This window comes from Oryctolagus cuniculus, chromosome 13 (genome assembly GCF_051225735.1).
Source record: "Oryctolagus cuniculus isolate XC-2025 breed Fujian yellow rabbit chromosome 13, ASM5122573v1, whole genome shotgun sequence".
NCBI lineage: Eukaryota > Metazoa > Chordata > Mammalia > Lagomorpha > Leporidae > Oryctolagus > Oryctolagus cuniculus.
The window spans coordinates 61,876,753-61,895,489 of NC_142879.1; the positions used below are offsets into that span (position 1 = coordinate 61,876,753).

An 18,737-nucleotide genomic window follows, 5' to 3' on the forward strand; every position below is an offset into this window, starting at 1 on the left:
TTTAACTGAAGGACAATGCATAAAGAGCATTTGTATTCTCTATGACCTTTAAAAATGTCTTCATTTATGCTTGAAATGTCAGGTGCTAAAAAACATGTGTTTTTTTTTAAAGATTTATTTCTTTGAAAGTCAGAGTTACACAGAGAGAGGAGAGAGAGAGAGAGAGAGAGAAAGAGAGAGAGGTCTTCCATCCAATGGTTCACTCCCCAATTGCCCACAACAGCCAGAGCTGTGCTAATCCAAAGCCGGGGCAAGGACCTTCTTCCAGGTCTCCAATGTGGGTGCAGGAGCCCAAGGACTTGGGCCATCTTCTACTGCTTTCCCAGGCCATAGCAGAGAGCTTAATTGGAAGTGGAGCAGCCAGGTCTTGAACTGGCGCCCATGTGCCAGTGCTTCAGGCCAGGGCTTTAACCTGATGCGCCACAGCGCCAACCCCAAACATGTTCATTTTTGGAAGTTAGTTTGCACATCCAGTACAGCTATAAGAATGGGTGTGAGCTCTACTCTGTAGAATCTTGAGGGGCAAAAATGCTTGAGGTGGCCAGCACAGAGGCTCATTAGGCTAATCCTCCACCTGCGGTGCCGGCACCCCAGGTTCTAGTCCTGGTTGGGTTGCCGGATTCTGTCCTGGTTGCTCCTCTTCCAGTCCAGCTCTCTGCTGTGGCCCAGGAGTGCAGTGGAGGATGGCCCAAGTGCTTGGGCCCTGCACCCACATGGGAGACTGGGAGAAGCACCTGGCTCCTGGCTTCAGATCAGTGCAGTGCACCGGCCACAGTGCGCCGGCCGCAGTGGCCATTGTGGGGGTGAACCAATGGGAAAAAAAGGAATACCTTTCTCTCTGTCTCTCTCTCTTACTGTCTACTCTGCTTGTCAAAAAAAAAAAAAAAAAAAAGCTTGAGGTGAGAAAAGATATGGGAGGGAGAAAGTAGTGCTCAGTTTCCCATCTTGGTCTTTATTCACCCCTCACCCTTGTTGAGAAATGCACACATAAGCAATCTGTGGGGAAACCTCAGTCTCCTTCTTGTGAACAAAAGTCAGCTGTTACAGAGCCATTATGATGCAATGAGGACCACTAGGATTCTTCCTGCTGTCTCTGCCTTTATGACATGTGTTAGAACCAAGTCCCTTTTAACATTCTGGTGGCCAAAACTAAGACAGCCTGGAGGCAATGTAACAACTGGAAGGTTTTCCATGTTGGCAAATTTGCAGTGCTTTGTGCAGAAATAAGATTACTTTTATTCAATGGATATAAGGGAAGAAAAGTATTACAGTGCTACACCTCAGAGTAGCAATTTCAAAACAGCCTTGAATGAATTTGAAAAATTGATTGAGCAGACAGCAATCCAGAAAAAAGAAGAAAGAGCAGGCTTATTTATTCAAAAAGAAGGTAAGTTTAGTGAAGTCCAGCTGGGTTTGAAGATTAGAACTCGGGAACATTTCAAATCATCAGAGAACAGCAATATAGCTTAGCAGCAAAGAAGCTGCATAGCGGGTCTTCAGAACTCCTCAATTTCTGTCTCTTAAATAGTCAAATAGACTGAAGAAGCTTTATTCACTTCTCTAAACTACAGCTGCCTCCATTGTACAATTGGAGGATTGCATTAAATGACATCTCAGAGTTCTGTGAACTCTACCATTTGGTTCCAGTTAATTTGGCCTCTCAATGGAGTATAGTTGGCATTGGCAAGCCATGTGTACCATCTGCCACTTCTTTACCTAAGGGTATCATGAGATTGTACAGTCTTTCCTAAGTAGCACAAAGTGACCTGCTTCACCATGACTCCATTGTCTGGGCCACTCCTCATGTCTCTAAGCAGGAATGACTGGAATGTGCCAAAGTAAGGGGAATGGTGTGGATGGTGGTCTACCAAGAATAAGAGCAACAGAGAATCTGATGTAGAGCTTAAAGTATGGCACCATGGCCAGCATTCAAGGGGAGTTTTGCAGTGAGTGGCTTTTGAGAATAACAGATGAACAGCAGAGTAAAAGACTAACAGAAGTCTTTCTGTTTCAATAAAAGGAGCAGTACCCACATAACTGCTAACGGGATGCTATGGCCAGTTTATTGATGTGCCTGGTATTATTTGAATAGTCTAATAATTTCTAAGGCATTTTTATAAATATAAGTCAATTTACATGATAGTTTGAATAGACAAAAATTTGTATTGCTATTGTGTCCATTTTATTTGTGAAAAGATAGGAGGGGGCAGGTGCTGTGGCACAGTAGGTTAATCGTCCGCCTGTGGCACTGGCATCCCATATGGACACCAGTTCTAGTCCCAGCTGCTCCTCCTCTGATCCAGCTCTCTGCTGTGGCCTGGGAAAGCAATAGAAGATGGCCCAAGTGCTTGGGCCCCTGCACCCATGAGGGAGACCTGGAAGAAGCTCCTAGCTCCTGGCTTCGAATAGGCTAAACTCCAGCCATTGTGGCCATTTCGGGAGTGAACCAGTGGATGGAAGACCTTTCTCTTTGTCCCTTCCTCTCACTGCCTGTAAATCTACCGCTCAAATAAATAAAATAATATCATTTAAAAAAGGAAAGAAAAGATAGGAGATACAGTCATCTGCTTGAGTCACTCAACTTTGAAGTGTTAGAGCTAAGACTTAGACCTTTGAGATACACACTCTTAGGTGAGTTTCAGCTTGGCTGGGCTGCTCAACAAAAATTTCACTGTCAATTTGTTTTTACCTCTCTGAGCTAATCTTTCTGCTTCACAAGAGAAAGCAAGACAAGACACAGAATTTTCTCAAACTGTCCCTCCTCCACCTCTAATTCCCCATCACTAGGAACACCTGTCTTTGTTTTCTTCTCTCACCCTTCCAATGCTACACTATCACTTTGCTGCAATCTCCTTTTATGCTGCCTTTGTCTTCTTAATCTAAAACTACACTCAAGTGTTCTGATCTTGACTTTCTCTTCCATTCAAGTCATGACCATGTCTCTCCTTTGCTTTTGCACTGAATTTCTCCGCATGGCATCACCACCTAATTGTCAATGTACTTGAGTCTGGTTTCCCTAATCTTTTTGCTGAGAATGCTTTTACCCAGGTATTTGGTAACTTAATATGGTTGCCAAATTCAATTAATTGTTTTCACTTTTCCATCTCACTTTGGCCATTGTTACTGCATTAGCACTGTTAGCTGCTTCTGATTTGAAAACAACAAACAAACAAAACAAAACAAAACAAAAAAACCTCTTCTTCCTGCATCTGCTCTCATATTTTTCCCTGTTTTTGTTCTTTCTTTATTTGTCACTTTTTCTCTTTGAGCTTTGTCCCTTGTGTCCTTTCTCAGTTTATGAACACCATCTACCTTGTTTCCAACACCAGTTATGTTATGTTATTGTGTCTTCCTCTGTTATACTACAACCTTTTCACATAGCACTCTTCTGGCCAAGAGTTTTTTCTTTCTCTATACTTCTGTTGAAAGCATACTAGCTCACCTCTAAAACCCATATATGCTAACTTGGTACTCAGCGCCATTCAAAATCATCTTAGCCTGAATCTTCTGTCATAATATGCACTTTTCAGTATTAGCAAACTGATTTTACATACATCATTCACCTAACATGGAGTTCATTTCTTCCAGTGTGTGTATACTCCTGTAAATATCTGTTCTCTTGCTCATCATACAAGACTCAAACCAAATGTAAACTCTTTGTAAAATATTCCAAATTTCCCTTAAGCAAACTCATACTCAGCACTGCCCATGTACTTTATTACCATCTTAAGGAGTTACTTGCTGCATTTTACCTGCTGAAATTGACATATAATTGGACATGATCATTCCTGCCCCTTCTCCCAGACCATTCATCTGTGAGTGCTTGAAACACTAGGGCCTTGCAATTCTATGTCCCACCGTGTCTCACTATTTACACTCTATCTCTAGGATTCTTACATCACTTACCATCCAACTGGGGACACTTTCATGTATCACTTATCACCCAAAAGAGGTTGCTAAATTGGGAAATGGGCATAAATGAGACTTTCTGATGGCAGCCCAGCATATATGATTGCCCTAGGTATCACCCTTGCCCAAACCTCTAATGCAATAGCTCCTCTCAGCAGCAGTGTGCTTTAGCAAAAAAAAAAAAAAAAAAAAAAAAAAAAAAGAAAAAAGAAAAAAAAAAGAAAAAAAAAGTCAGATTGTGTCATTTCCTTTCATAAAAGCTTCCAGTGAAAGCTTTCCATCACCTTTACAGTAAAATCCCAACTTCTGACTCCATTTCAGCCCTCATTCATCTCTGGTCTCACCTTACAGCAATTTCCCAGTCTCAGCTATATTCCATCCTCACTGACCTTCCCAGAACACGTTCACCTCTTTCCAGAGGTCTGTGTTTGCCAGCCTCTGCCCAAATGCTCTGATGGGATTTCTACATGGCTCCTTTTTGCTATCATTTGTCAATTTAATTTTCATACCCACTTCCTTAGAGATGTGTCCCAGAAGTCCACTGCCATCCATCTTATAGCTCTTCATTGGTTTCCTTCCTTTCACTTATCTCATTCTATAATGACATGTATTTTTACTTTGTTACTGACGTATAACATACATACAGAAAAGCTGTAAAGTGACCTAATATTAAATATGTAGCTTCATAAATTTGAATACTGGTGAGCATAGTTGTAGCCATGAATGAGATAGGGAACATTTTTAGGATCCCAGAAAGTTGCCACACGTTCTTTTGTCCAATATTCCTTTTTTGCTTTATACTTAGATAACTAGCAATTTAATGTCAGTGTTTATTAATCCACTTTAAATGTCACAATCTGTAAGTAATTTGTTTGCTCTCTTGTTAATTTTCTGATTTTCCCCATTAGAATATAAACTTCCTGAGGGCAACTATCTTATTATCTAGTTTTCCAAGTCCAAGGTCTAGCTCGGTTCTGACACATAGCACATGCTCAGTAAATTTTTGTTAATTAAAGAATCTAATCTTATCTATACAATTTGAGTGATCCCTTTTTATTCTTTTTTTAAAGATTTATTTATTTGAAAGTCAGAATTACACAGAGATAGAAGGAGAGGCAGAGAGAGAGGTCTTCCATCTGCTGATTCACTCCCCAAATGGCCGCAATGGCTGGAGCTACACCAATCCGAAGCCAGGAGCCAGCAACTTCTTCCGAGTCTCTCACGTGGGTGCAGCGGCCCAAGGACTCGGGCCATCTTCTACTGTTTTCCCAGGCTATAGCAGAGAGCTGGATTGGAAGTGAAGCAGATGGGACTTGAACTTGTGCCCATATGGGATGCCGGCACTGCAGGTGGTGGCTTTACCTACTACTCCACAGTTCTGCCCCCACCCCGTTTATTCTCAGTTTCAATAATTTTTCTCCAGGGAATGATCAAACTCAGCAAAATAAAAATTCAAGGATTGAATACTCATGTTTACTAGTGTTAAAAAATCAGTAAGAACCAACCATAAACTGCTCTTTGCACACTTTTATCTTCTACTTAAGATGTATTCTAGCAAACTCTTAGTGAGACTTTTACAATAGGAAAGAAGTAAATTAGCTCTTTGCATTCTTGAGCAAAACTACTCAATGCACTAAAACAAAAGTGTTAGAAAAAGCATGAAACACCAAAATAAAAGATTTTCCTCTGATTTAGTAATATTTTAGCCAAAGGTCTAGTTATATTTCCAAAGACAGGATCTTTGAAATTCAGAGAAATCTTGTTGCAAAAAATAAAGAAATAGAATGCTATGAAATTGAAAAAACAGCTGAGGTACAGGCATTGTGGTGTAGCAGGTTAAGTTTGTGATGCCAGCATCCCTTATGGATGCTGGTTCATATCCCAGCAGTTCCACTTCAGATCCAGCTTCTTGATAATGCACCTGGGAAAACAGCAGACAATGGTTCAAGTGCTTGGGCCTCTGCCACCCTTGTGGGAGATCCGGATGGAGTCTCCTGGTTTCAGTCTAGTCCAGCCCTGGTGCTGTGGCCATTTGGGGAGTGAACCAGCAGATGGAAGTTCTCGCTTTGTCTCTCCTTTCTCTTGTAACTCTGCCTTTCAAATAAATGAATTAAACTTAATAAAAAGCAGCTGAAATACAAAATATAGTCCTTGTAATTTGATGAGCATGTACTTGTGCTTTTTCCAATGCAGCTGCAATTGATTATGACAAGTTTTATGCATCAGTTCAGGAAATCTTTGGTCCAGAAGTGAAGAATCAAGATGTGAAGTGCTTTTACAGGAAACTCTGCAAAAACCCTGATGCACCTATAGACTGGTGTGAGGTAGTCATTTTCATATTTATAATATATCCAAGTATTATTTTTCTTTGTTCAGCATAAATTATCAAATCATATTATTTCCAGAAGGTTTAAATCCACAATTTGTAACGGGACACACTGTAATGCTACACCCCTTAAGATGTGGTCACTGTCCAGGTAGCTGTTTAACTGCACTATTATTAAGCAACTTTTACACACTTTTAGTTAAGCTGCCTACTGGCAGCACCATAAGTGTCCTTAACAACAACCAAATTTTTAATGGCCTTCATTATTATCTAAATGAGATACTTCTTTTCAAAAGTGTCAATGTATACAAATTCTTAATATAAAGACTGGGATTGGTCACCTGTTTCAGTCCATGAGTTGTCGTCTGATTGGTATAATGTTGACTATTAAAAAAATTGAAGGATTTAAATTTATCTGGCTCTTCTTCAAAGCTCAATAGATATAATATGTAAAAAAGAAAGATTTAGATAACTTGACTGTCACATTTAACAGGCTGTTAAATATGTACCAGTGGTGTTTTGAACCCAAGATGCAGGAAAAGACAACTCTCTCAAACTCTTATGGGGTCATCACAAAAATTTACATGTACTAATCTGAAAAGAACATTTCCATAAATTCCAGTACATTAAATTGGAAACCCATAATAAAAGACAGCCCAAATCTCTAAAACCAACCCAGAAAAATTATTTTGGGAAAATACTGTAAACAAAAAAGGATATACTATGAAAATTTGTAAGATATCTCACTTTTTATACTGATTATGTGTAAAAATTACATTTTGGTTATACTGGATTAAATCAAATGTATTATCAAAATTAATTTCACTTGTTTCTTTTTACATTTTTAATTTGTAGCTACTAAAAATATTTTAAGTTGCATATGTGGTTAACATTGCATTTCTTTTGGACATCACAGAACCTGTCAAAATAGACAGAGGAGGAATTCCTCCTGATCGGTGAAGACATTCTTTGCTGGTAAACACATCTGATAGGAGTCTGACTTTGAGGTAGTGGTTTTGTAGGATTGCCTTATCCTACAAAATTAATTGAACTAGCCATGAAATACTCCAAATTATTTTTTGAAGAAAAAGAATAGCTAAGTTATCTGTGCCATAGCCTGATTTGTCTCTGATTTCCAAAGACAGCAAAGAGTTAGACATGAAGTATTGTCCTCCAAGATCACAAGCATATTAGAACAAAGGTTAAGATTCACACATTTAAATGTCAGATCAATGAAATAGATCAAGTTAGGCAGTGCATTTAGAAATGCCTATTGGAATAAAGTGATATCAAAATTTTTATTACCATCAGCTAGTTTTACAAAACAGGTCAAATGTGCAGGCCCTCCTCTTAAATTTGAGCAAAACCACAAATAGAGGCTAATATACCATGATTCTAAATATTTTAAAAATTTAAATCCAGCTTACTACTAAGTAAATATATCTATCCTCCAATCTTTAAAATATACCATAAGAATGTCCTGGACATCTAGATCATAATTTAAAATTTCCTCTTATATTCCTTATAGTTTTACAGTGAAACATTAAGACAAGGATAGAGATGTTCCTGGCTCTCCTCCTTTCTTTGCCATTAGTAGCTCCATCCCACATCATGAGGAGCCAGGCATGTACCCTATGAACACCCCAGCCTTCCACATTCTCACGCTCACCAATACTTTTCCTTGTCTATTTCTCAGACCTAGGGGTGCAGTGATGTGCACTCTACCTTCATGGGTTCAGTCTCATAGGCTCTGGGAGTAGGAAATGAGTACTTTGGGCAGGGAATTCTGAGATCCCAGGAATGTAGGGCATAATTTAAAAGCATTGGCATGAACTCCTGAAAGACAATGGTCCCTTAGAAAGAACTATACTGAGATGCTCCAAAGTTGGGCAGTCCAGACAGCAGCTACTAGCCACCTGTGCTATTCACATTTAATTTAACTTAAAAATTCAGCTCCTCAATTGCATTAGTTATATCTCAAGTGCTCAGCATCCACATGTCACTGGTGGCTATCATACTGAGGAAGACACATTGTGGGGTATTTCTAACATCACAGAAAGTTCAATTGAACAGAGCTGCTCAATAGGCCTGGGTCCCAGGAGCAGTGGTCTAAAAGCAATACTGCAAATGGAAGGGAGGCTGATTTGTTTTTATAACCTACTGGTTCAATCAAGCAGGAAACGAATACGTATATGTTTCTTAAGAAAAACTCTTGGCCATCCAAAGATTGAGAGTGTGGAGGAATCACGTGAACAGTGAAACAGTTGGTGACCTTATCTCAACACAGACAGACAGACAGACAGACAGAAAGCCTATGTTTCCCCTCTAAATCATGGAAGTGTACAGTGTAGTTCACTTTTCCCCAGGATCTTGGCTCTATGACATTGTATAAACAGCTTGCACAGTCTGCTACATATCTGTAGCTTGAATTCTATGTCACTAATCTTTGAGTAGATGTGATTTTAAGATACTCACATCTTCACTGTTCCCTATTTTTCAAGTGAATATTTCTCACACAATAAATGGTTTATGTTCTTGAATTTCAAATGCAATAATTTTGGGCCACTAAATGTATGAAAATATGTGTAAAACAAACGTTTCACATCAACATGAAAAATTATGCACATCTGGAAATTAGAGAAGTATGTTCATACTACACTATACTTAATTTCAGAAAACCAGTGCTCTAAAATGCCAACACGAGACACAGCACTTTGTTGTAAATCCATTTACATGGAGTTACATAGTAACAGAGAATTTGGCCTCTGAATGTGATGAAAGACATATTGGTCATATAGCTGAAAACATTGAACCTCATTCTCTCCAACAGCTGCTCCTCTCTTTCTCCTTTTTTTTCCTTTCCAGTTAGAATCTCACAACCTTATTACATTTGTAAAATGTCTTCCATTTTTTCAAGCACCTCCCTTTCAGGTTCTCATTTAATCTTCACAATGGCCCCAAAGTATTGATGAGAGAGAATAACAACAATAATCATAAAGATGAAGAAAAGGAAGCACATAGGGGTTAAATGACTTATGTAAAGCCTCTCAGAAAGTCGGTTTTGGTATTGCTGGTGAGGTTTTAGTCTCTATGTAGTAATTTCATTTGACATTATCCTGTCACATAGCTTGGGTTCCTATCAGTCATAAGAGAGTTTAATAGAAAGTCCTGTGAGCAGCCTCTGGTCACAGTGTGTATGTGAAGAATCACCTGAGGTGCTGAGGCTGTGGTGTAGTGGGTAAAGCCACATCTTCAGTGCTGGCATCCCATATGGGCAGTGGTTCAAGTCCTGGCTGCTCCACTTCTGATCCAGCTCTCTGCTATGGTCTGGGAAAGCAGTAGAAGATGGTCCAAGACCTTGGGCCCCTACACCCTTGTGGGAGACCTGGAAGAAGCTCCTGGCTCCTGGCTTCAGATTGGCGCAGCTCCAGTCATTGTAGCCAATTAGGGAGTGAACCAGCAGATAGAAGACCTCTCTCTCTCTCTGCCTCTCCTTCTCTCTCTCTGTAACTCTTTCAAGTAAATAAATAAATCTTAAAAAAAAGAGTCACTTGAGGTGTGAGAAAATGACACAGAACAGTATTCTTTTATTGCACTTGTCATTTTCCTTACTATCTGTGCCAATGCCTCTAACAGGCATTCTGTTTCAAGGCATGGGAGCTAACCTTTATGAACTTCAGATTGGTCTTCTGTAAAATCCAAATGCTGAAAGATTAACTTCATTTCAGGACAGATCACCTGTTTGGCTTTGCTTTTATTTTTTTAATCAACTGACTTTAATCTTATCAGGTAATAAGAACTGGGTTTACTTTTTTTAATTCAGGCACAGATGTTCACATTGGATTCCAAATGTAAATCTGATATAGGAATACCACACATGATTATACTTCCTTTTCTTAGATTTTAGATGCGAATGCAATTGAACTTGGAGAGCTTGAGATTCATAGAATAATGGAATCTTAGAACTCAAGGAAAACATCACCTAGAATTGCTCTTTTCACTTACAATGAGAAATATTAGATGTAAAGAAATGTGATTGCCTTATGTTTGAATAAATATGTTAAAGCTAATCAGTGGAAGAGTGTGGTGCAGCTACAATCTATTTTTCCTACAATTCCTTGTTAGTGGTGTTGGGCAATTCATAAACACAGTAGCATAGTACAAATTAATTCAAAGAACAATGTAACACCATATGAGATGCCTATAATTATGTTCCTTCCACAAAGTGAATGTAAAGTGAATTATTATAAATCTAAAATTACATTTGCTAACTCCAAAAATAGGAAAAGAATGTCCCAGGGTGGCTTAAAAAGTAAGTTGCATACAGGTTTTTATTTTCCTCTGTCTGCTTTTCATTTTCTCCATATGTTCCATAATGAACATGTGTTCCTTATGTAATCAGAAAAAAATAGGAGAAGATGAGTCACTTGAAGTATGGAGCAAGCCCTGTAAATAGCATAATTAAAATTAATACTTTAATAGTCATAGTATGTCTAATAATCATAAAATACTCAAATTGTATCATAAGTATAATTGTTTTACTGAAATTTAAAATGTTGAGAGAGAAATTTGAGATCCTTGAGGCAAATGTCCATTATAGGAGGACAAATTTTCTGCTCTTCAACCTCAATATTTGCTTGAAATATTTATTTTTAAAATGTAGGGGTGGATATTGTGGCACAGGGGCTAAGCTGCCATATGCAATGCCCACATTTTCATGTAGGAGTGACTAGTTCTAGTCTCAGATACTTCACCCTTCTGATCCAGATTCCTGCTACTGTGCTTGGGAGGCAGCAGATAATGGCCCAAATAGTTAGGTTCCTACCTCCCACATGAGAGACCTGGATGGAGTTCCTGGCTCTGGTTTTGACTTCACCTAGCCTCGGCCGTTGCAGGCATTTGAGGAGTGATCCAGCAGATGGAAGATTCTGTCTCTCTCTCTCTCTGTGTGTGTGCCATCCAAATAAATAAGCACATTTTCAAAATGTAAACTTTTAATCGTATCTTCTGTAGTAGTTTATCTGTATAATATAATAAGCTTTTCCTCAAGAAATGTTAGTAATTTGATATTTTTAGTATCCTTTGAAAGCTATTGTTGGCAAGCATTTCAATATTGTGCCATTTCAAATGAAAGTAGCAAAAACATATCCTTAAGAACAGGTGTCCTGCACAATAGCACATATCTCCTACATATGTTTGATTATAAAATATATGAATGATTAAGTGCATGACTGATGTGTTGCCTACACAGGCAACAACAGTGCTTAGTGGGCAATTTTAAACTGGCAAGGATGCCTCCTGAGTTCCATCTCTGGAAAAAGTGGGAAATACAATTACTCAAATGTTGACATGATTGAGCTCCTTCCTGGTACTCGGTATAATCAAAGTATTTCCTCATCTTCCTAACTACAAAGTACTCTAATCTTTTACTTCTCTAGTTAATTCTTAGAAAAAGGCATAAGATGGGGTTATTACTGATTATCTCTATTTTTCCAGATATGGAAAAATCAGGCACAGAGAAACTAAGGGAGTTGCCTGTGGTCATGTGACTAGTAGACAGTAGAACCAGGATTTAGACTCCTGCCCAAGTCCTAAAGCATCTAGTTATGCCTCCCAAAGGGCATTGCCTCTTGACTTCTCACAGCTGTTTTCAGATTTTTAACATAAACATTGTCATGATCTCCAAAAAAATTACATAAATGTTACAAATCTGGTTAATCTACTATACACTTCTCTTTGAGGCTAAGTGTCACAGACATATGGCACATTATTTCAAATTAGATGACAGCACATGTTCTCTGGAGTTCTTTAAGTCATTAGCATAGAAATGAAGAACCATGATTCCCACTGTCATTTCACATTAATATCTGAAAATTATTATTTTACTCTATTTCAGGATAAATTTGCAGCTAGCATTATCAACTTTTTGTTATATTCTGTGTAATTTAAGTTGTACTGAGTAGCGTTTATAAAATGAGGATGTGATAAGAATTCTTTTTAAAAATTATTTGATAGACATAGAGACACACAGAGAGAGACAGAGGCAGCTCATTTGCTGGTTCACTCCCCAAATGCCTGCAACTTCCAAGGCTGAGCTGGGGCTGGAGCCAGGAGCCATAAATTCAATTCAGGTCTCCCATGTGGGCGGCAGGAACCCAGTGACTTGATACAATACAGTCTCTCAGGGTCTGCATTGGTTGGAAACTGGTATCAGGAGCTGGATCTGAGAACAGAACCCAGGCACTCCAATGTAGAATGCTTGCAGTTTGATATAATTCTAAAGGTATTCCTCTCCTCCAAGATTCTTGTCTCCTGGTTGGGCAATTAAATACTAATCTAGGTAATGCTGTGAAGGGCCATTACAGAAAAAAATTAGATACTAATTAGTTAATCTTCAAATAGGGAGGTCATCCAGGATTATCTAGGTGAATCCAATGTAATTGCAACTCCTGGGAGGTAGAAAAGAGAATCCAAGTATAAAGAGAGCTTTAAGCTCTCTTGCTGTTGCTGAGATATATGGACCCATGTACTCAGAATGAATAGAGGCCTCTAGGAACAAACGGCAGTCCTAGTTTATAACCAGTAAGGTCATCCGGCAAGGAAATATACCTCAAGCCAACAACCTCAATGAATGCCCAAGCAGAGTCTTCCCCCAGTGTCTCCAGTAAACAACTTATCTCTACAAACACCTTGATTTTACACCAGTGAGTTCTGCAGAACTGTGAACCAACAGACATTGTTTTAAGTCACTATCTTTGTGTTGATCTGTTTTGGTAGCCATAGATAACTAACACAGAGAGGAAAATGTCAAGTTCACACACTGTGTGTCTGTTGTTAGAAACAACAGATAGGGGCCTGCATTGTGGCACAGTGGGTTAACGCCCTGGCCTGAAGCGCTGCATCCCCTATGGGCACCGGTTCTAGTCTCGGCTGCTCCTCTTCCAATCTCGCTCTCTGCTATGGCCTGGGAAAGTGGTAGAGGATGGCCCAAGTCCTTGGACCCCTACACCCGCGTGGGAGACCTGGAAGAAGCTCCAGGCTCCTGGCTTTGGATCGGCGCAGCTCCGGCCGTTGAGGCCAATTGGGGAGTGAACCAACAGATGGAAGACCTCTCTCTCTCTCTCTGCCTTTCCTCTCTTTGTGTAAATCTGACTCTCAAGTAAAACAAAATAAATCTTTAAAAAAAATAGATAATGTGTAGCCATAAGATGAATTCAAACTGGCAATTTCAGGAGGTAGGAGCATTTGGAGAAGGCAGCTTGGGGAAAGTAAGAAAAGGCCTCAGGATTACCTATTTTGAGTTTGGAAGCTATATTGTAATTTTTGTTTTTAAGATGGGAGAGATATGAACATGTCTGAACCCTGAATGGAAAAGGCAGTAAAATGGGAAAGAGAAAGGAGGCAAATTCTGAAGAAGAGTCATTTGAGAGTGGCCAAATTCTGTGTCAAGGTTCTTATCTGGGGCCCTGCCTTGTGAAGGCTGATTTGATTTCCAAATCAGTACCAGTTCCTGAACTGATGTGTCAGTTTGAGAAAGCACATCAACCTGGTACATCGATTCTTCTATTTGAAAGAAAAATCAGCGACCACTCACATCGAATGCTCCATCAGTATTCATTTTGTTGAATATATTAAACTGCCTCCTTTTAGTATGAGGAATATCCTATGTTTATGAAGCAAAGTGTAGGTAGTTAATCCAAATTTGACTTTAAATTCAGTCTATATAAACTCTTATTTTACAGCCCATTTCAACATAAAATGTCATGTTAATGTGTGTTGTTTGGGATTTCAGATCTTTGGATATTTCTCCAATGAAAAAGATGCTCTTTCTTCAAAGATGGATGAAGAAAATTTGATTTTCCTGGTCTCCAGAAAACAACGAGTTAAAATTGCAGGTGACAAATTTCCCTTCCAAATTAGTGTATGCTATTGTATTTTTGTCTCAAATATAAATATTGTGAACATGGTGTTTCCATAGAATCACTTTTCATTTTATTTACTTGCTCAATACTTTGCAGTATAAAGGGTAAAGTGACAGTTCTAGCTGAAGTATCAGAAGAAACTGCACCTGCTGTTGAAGCTGAAATATTATCATTTCTCTGAAGGACACTAACTAGGAAGTATGAGGGGACAAACTCATATTTTCCTGAAAGGCTCAGAACTCAAACTTCTAGGCGGCAGTATTTTAATTATCCTCCAATATAAAATAAAATCATGTTTGTTTTTAAAGTATTCTTAATTTAAGTTTTCACTAGTTAGGCCTCCTCCCCATGTGCTCATCTGCCTTTGATTATATTAGTGTAAAGGTTTGCCTTAAATCCCTAAAGCTGTGAGTCTGGGCCAGTCATGGAAGTGTGTTCTCTCCTGTTAGGAAGGCTCCAGTTCACAGTCATTTACTGTCAAAGTGGAGCTTAGGTTCTGGGAACTCACATAACTCTCTGCTATTGACACTTTGCATTTCCTTCATTTTCTCTTTCATGCAGGGTGGGAGAAGTTTGGGAAGAAAACAGGCAAACTCTTGAATCTTTTCCAATCTTGCAGCATTTTAGTCCTTTATGAACTAAGTCCAGTTTTATCCTGCCCTTCCCTTGGCCCAGTCATAGGCATCATCAGTGCCCAGTTTTTGGTTGTGGGAACTATGACCCAAGAACAAACACAGCTGGTTGTACTGATGTCACCACTGCTGAGCTGAGGAAGGACTAGTGAGTGAGAGAGAGATGCTGCCAACATCCTAAATTAGAACCTTGGGAGTGTTTTTCTAGATGGTAGTTAGGTTTTATCATTCATTTAGCACTTAACAAATATTTTTGTGGTCTACAATGTGGGGCGGGAACAGACATAAATTCCTCACCTCATAGAGTTCACATTCCTTTTTAAAATTTTATCTATCTATCTATCTATCTATCTGAGAGAGAGAGAGAGAGAGAGAGAGAGAGAGAGAGAGAATTACATTCCTATCCCTTTGTCTACTCCCTAAATGGTTGGTGTTGGACCTGGGTCAAAGCCAGGAGACAGGAGACAGAAATATGATCCAGATCTCCCACAGGGATAGCAGGAACCCAGTGACTTGAGCCATGACCACTGCCTTCCAGTATCTGCATTAGCAGGAAACGAGTCAGGAGCCAGAGCTAGAATGCAAACTCAGATACATCTTAACTGCTAGGCCAAACAACTACTCCCAAGAGTTAAATTGTGTGATAATCTAACTGTTCTTTATTCTTTTCTGAATTCTTTAAAGTATTTTCCAATAAAAAAATAGAAACAAAATAAGAGTTTATGTTCTAACGAGGAGAGACAGAGACAACAAAAACAAAACAAAAAAAAATCAAAAAAAATATGCAGGATACCAGATGGTCATAAATGCTGTAGGAAATAAAAATAAAGTAAGCAGTTTGTGGAGAAAAATAAAGCAGGAGTGTGGGAAGGAGCAGTTGATTTGGAGAGTGGGAACGTGGTATCAACAGTGGCCAGGGAAGATGCCACTGAGAAAGCAAAGCAAGCCCTGGAAGATGTGAAAGAGCACACCACAAGGAGGAGTAGAACTCATGGGGGTTGAAACTAGAAGGTGAGGCTGGCGAGGCCGCAGTGGGCAGGAGGACATTGCCTAGGACCTTGTGAATGAGACAAAAAGCCACAAAAGGGCTATGGGTAGAGGAGAGACATGATATGAGTTACACATTAAATGTGATTCTGATTTGAAAACAGTCTATTCTGAGGAAGAAACAGGAGCAGAGAGAATGATGGTGACTTGGAATACGACCAAGTGTCTCAACCATTTCTTCATTCTGACCAGTGAGGAGCCCTCTTAGACCGTTTTTACCTGTTCATTATCCTCTCCTCTACTCCACCCTGCTCCAGGACATTGTAATACCGCAGACATTAATTATTAAGATTAATTATTAAGTGTATCTGATGATGTTCTATATATCCACCTGGGACTTGTGCAAGAAAAGAGTAAGAATTACTCATGCTCCTAATCCACAAAACAAATCTGTACCCTTTGGATGGCAGTATCTTCTCTAGTGAGATGCCTGAGGGTGGTAACACTAGAATAAGAGATTTGTTCACTTGATTTCCCTAAGAGTTTACAGCTATAAAGATCAGATCACCCCAGAAGTCCAGTAAATATATATGGCTCAGGACTGGCGCTGTGGTGTAGCAGGTAAGGCCTCTGCCTGCAGTACTGGCATCCCACATGGGTGCTGGTTCGAGACCCGGCTGCTCCACTTCTGATCCAGCGCTCTGCTATGGCCTGGGAAAGCAGTAGAAGATGGCTCATGTCCTTGGGCTCCTGCACCTGCATGGGAGACCTGGAAGAAGCTCCTGGCTTTGGAGCGGCGCAGCCCTGGCCATTGCGGCCAATTGGAGAATGAACCAGTGAATGGAAGACTTCTCTCTCTCTGCCTCTCCTTCTCTTTCTGTGTAACTCTGACTTTCAAATAAATAAATAAATCTTTAAAAAAATGTATATATATGGCTTTATCATTCAGTACCTCAGCATAGAAACATGCAAGTGTCTAGTGTTTCAAAAGGCACAAAGTTCAAACAAAGCCTTTTTAAACATTTTTTTTTTTATTTGAAAGGTAGAGTTCCACAGAGAGATGGGGCGACATCTTCCATCTGCTGGTTCACACCTCAAACCATCGTAATGGCTGGGGCTGGCCAGCCTGAAGCCAGGAGCCAGGAGCCGGGAGCCAGGAGCCAGGAATTTCTTCTGGGTCTCAGACATGTGGGTGCATGGGTCCAAGCACTTGGGCCATCCTCTGCTGCTTTCTCAGGCACATTAGCAGGGAGCAGAATTGGAAGTGGAGTAGCTGGGGCTCAAACCAATGCCCATATGGGATGCTGGCCTCACAGGTTGCAGCTTACCCTGTTATGCCACAATGTTGGGCCCCCAAACACAGCCTTAATAACAGTATTGAAGCACTTTCATTGTTTTATACTGGAAAGCCTGAGAGAATATTGGGTTTTTATTCTGTGTAAGCCATAATGGTGCCAGTTTGAAGAAAGGATTCTTAAGACATGCTAAAATTTTTACTGTGATGTAAATTAAAATACATTCTCTCAAAAACTAAAAAAAAAGGTAGAAAAAAGATAAAAGTAGGAGGGTGAGAGGGAGGGAGGAAGGGAGTATCATTATGTTCTTAGACTTGTATCTATAAATCATATTGAATCCATTAAAATGAATTAAAATTAAAATAAAAAATAAACAAGTAAAAATGGTAAAAAGAAACACATTCCAAAACCATATTTAGAAAATTCATTCTCTGTGAAATGCGCACATGTGCATGTGTGGGGAAGGTATGAATATCTTAGATTTTCTCCAGGAATTCATGCATCGTATTTAATTGGAAAGCTCTGTACTCATATTCAGGTTAGTATCTCTGGGAATCATTAAAAAGCAAGAGTAACTGGTTTTCATGGTTTAGTCTTCAATTTTTAAGTAACTTGGAAGCTTTTAGCAAAAAGTTGTTTTTCTTTTTAAGCAACTTAACCACTGAGTTTTAGGGTCTTCACTGCTGGAAGTTAAAATGAATATTGTTATTGATAGGTAGTAGAAGACGGGATGAGATCAAGTGCATTGTCAAGATTCCTCAATTGGATTTACTAGTAACAGCTTCTCAGAAAGGATTACTCACTGTCTTTAATAGCCAGGTAATTTGAAATCTTGGATCACCCTCCTTCCCTCCACACATCCCTTGGTACCTTCCTACCTTCCTTTCTCCCCCTCTCCCTCTTTTGTCTAAGTATTATGCATATGTATCAGGTATAGCAGAAACCACAAACCACATTTCAGAGTTATTTCCCAAAATAAAACCAAATACTTAGTACAGAGGAGACTGCTGAGCAGATTTGTGATTGCACTTCCCATTTTTCCTCAGGATGTCATATTGAACCTTGTGGCATCAGTACAGTGAAAGAGTGATCCTGGACAATTTCTCAGATTAAAATAAAAAACACTCGAGAGCCTTGGATTTGGAGTAAAAATATGGTTCAAATTCTAGCCTCTGTATTTGACTAGCTATGATGTTAAGTACGGAACTTAGTGAGCTATTTAAATCTTTTTGTAACTCTTTTTTGCACTGTAGAATTAAAATAATAGGACCAGTCCCTTCTCCCTTAGTGAAGTACTGAAGGTCAAACGAGACAACATAAGTAGAGATAAACAATAAATCCCTATATGAACATAAGGCATCGCTATTATCAATGTCACTTTTTATAAATTTATAAATTTTTATTTTCATTTCCAATTAAAATATAAGTGATTTTAAGAGAATATATGATGATATACAATATATAATTTTTCACTATGTTTACAAATAAATCTTTAAACAACAAGAAAAAGACAAAAGATGGATGTTTGATGATGAACATAGAAATATGTAATTATTAGTTTATTTCCAATGAGAGGCAAGCATAACAGAAGTAAAATATATTCCCAGCTGTACTTTGGAAATTTATATTCATTAAATAAAAGTTAAAAAAAAAGTAAAATATATCC

General features: G+C 39.0%; 1 protein-coding gene across 1 annotated transcript in view; it reads left to right on the forward strand.

Moving 5' to 3' along the window:
- Positions 1-1,114: 1,114 nt before the first annotated feature.
- LOC100345702 (WD repeat-containing protein 64) overlaps positions 1,115-18,737 on the forward strand; it is a 161,644-nt gene continuing 144,021 nt past the window's right edge. The window contains exons 1-4 of the mRNA XM_008268195.5: positions 1,115-1,387; positions 6,103-6,233; positions 14,028-14,130; positions 17,787-17,890. Of these exons, the coding sequence (XP_008266417.4) occupies positions 1,243-1,387; positions 6,103-6,233; positions 14,028-14,130; positions 17,787-17,890 (483 nt within the window). The 5' untranslated portion in view covers positions 1,115-1,242. The remainder of the gene's footprint in view (positions 1,388-6,102; positions 6,234-14,027; positions 14,131-17,786; positions 17,891-18,737) is intronic.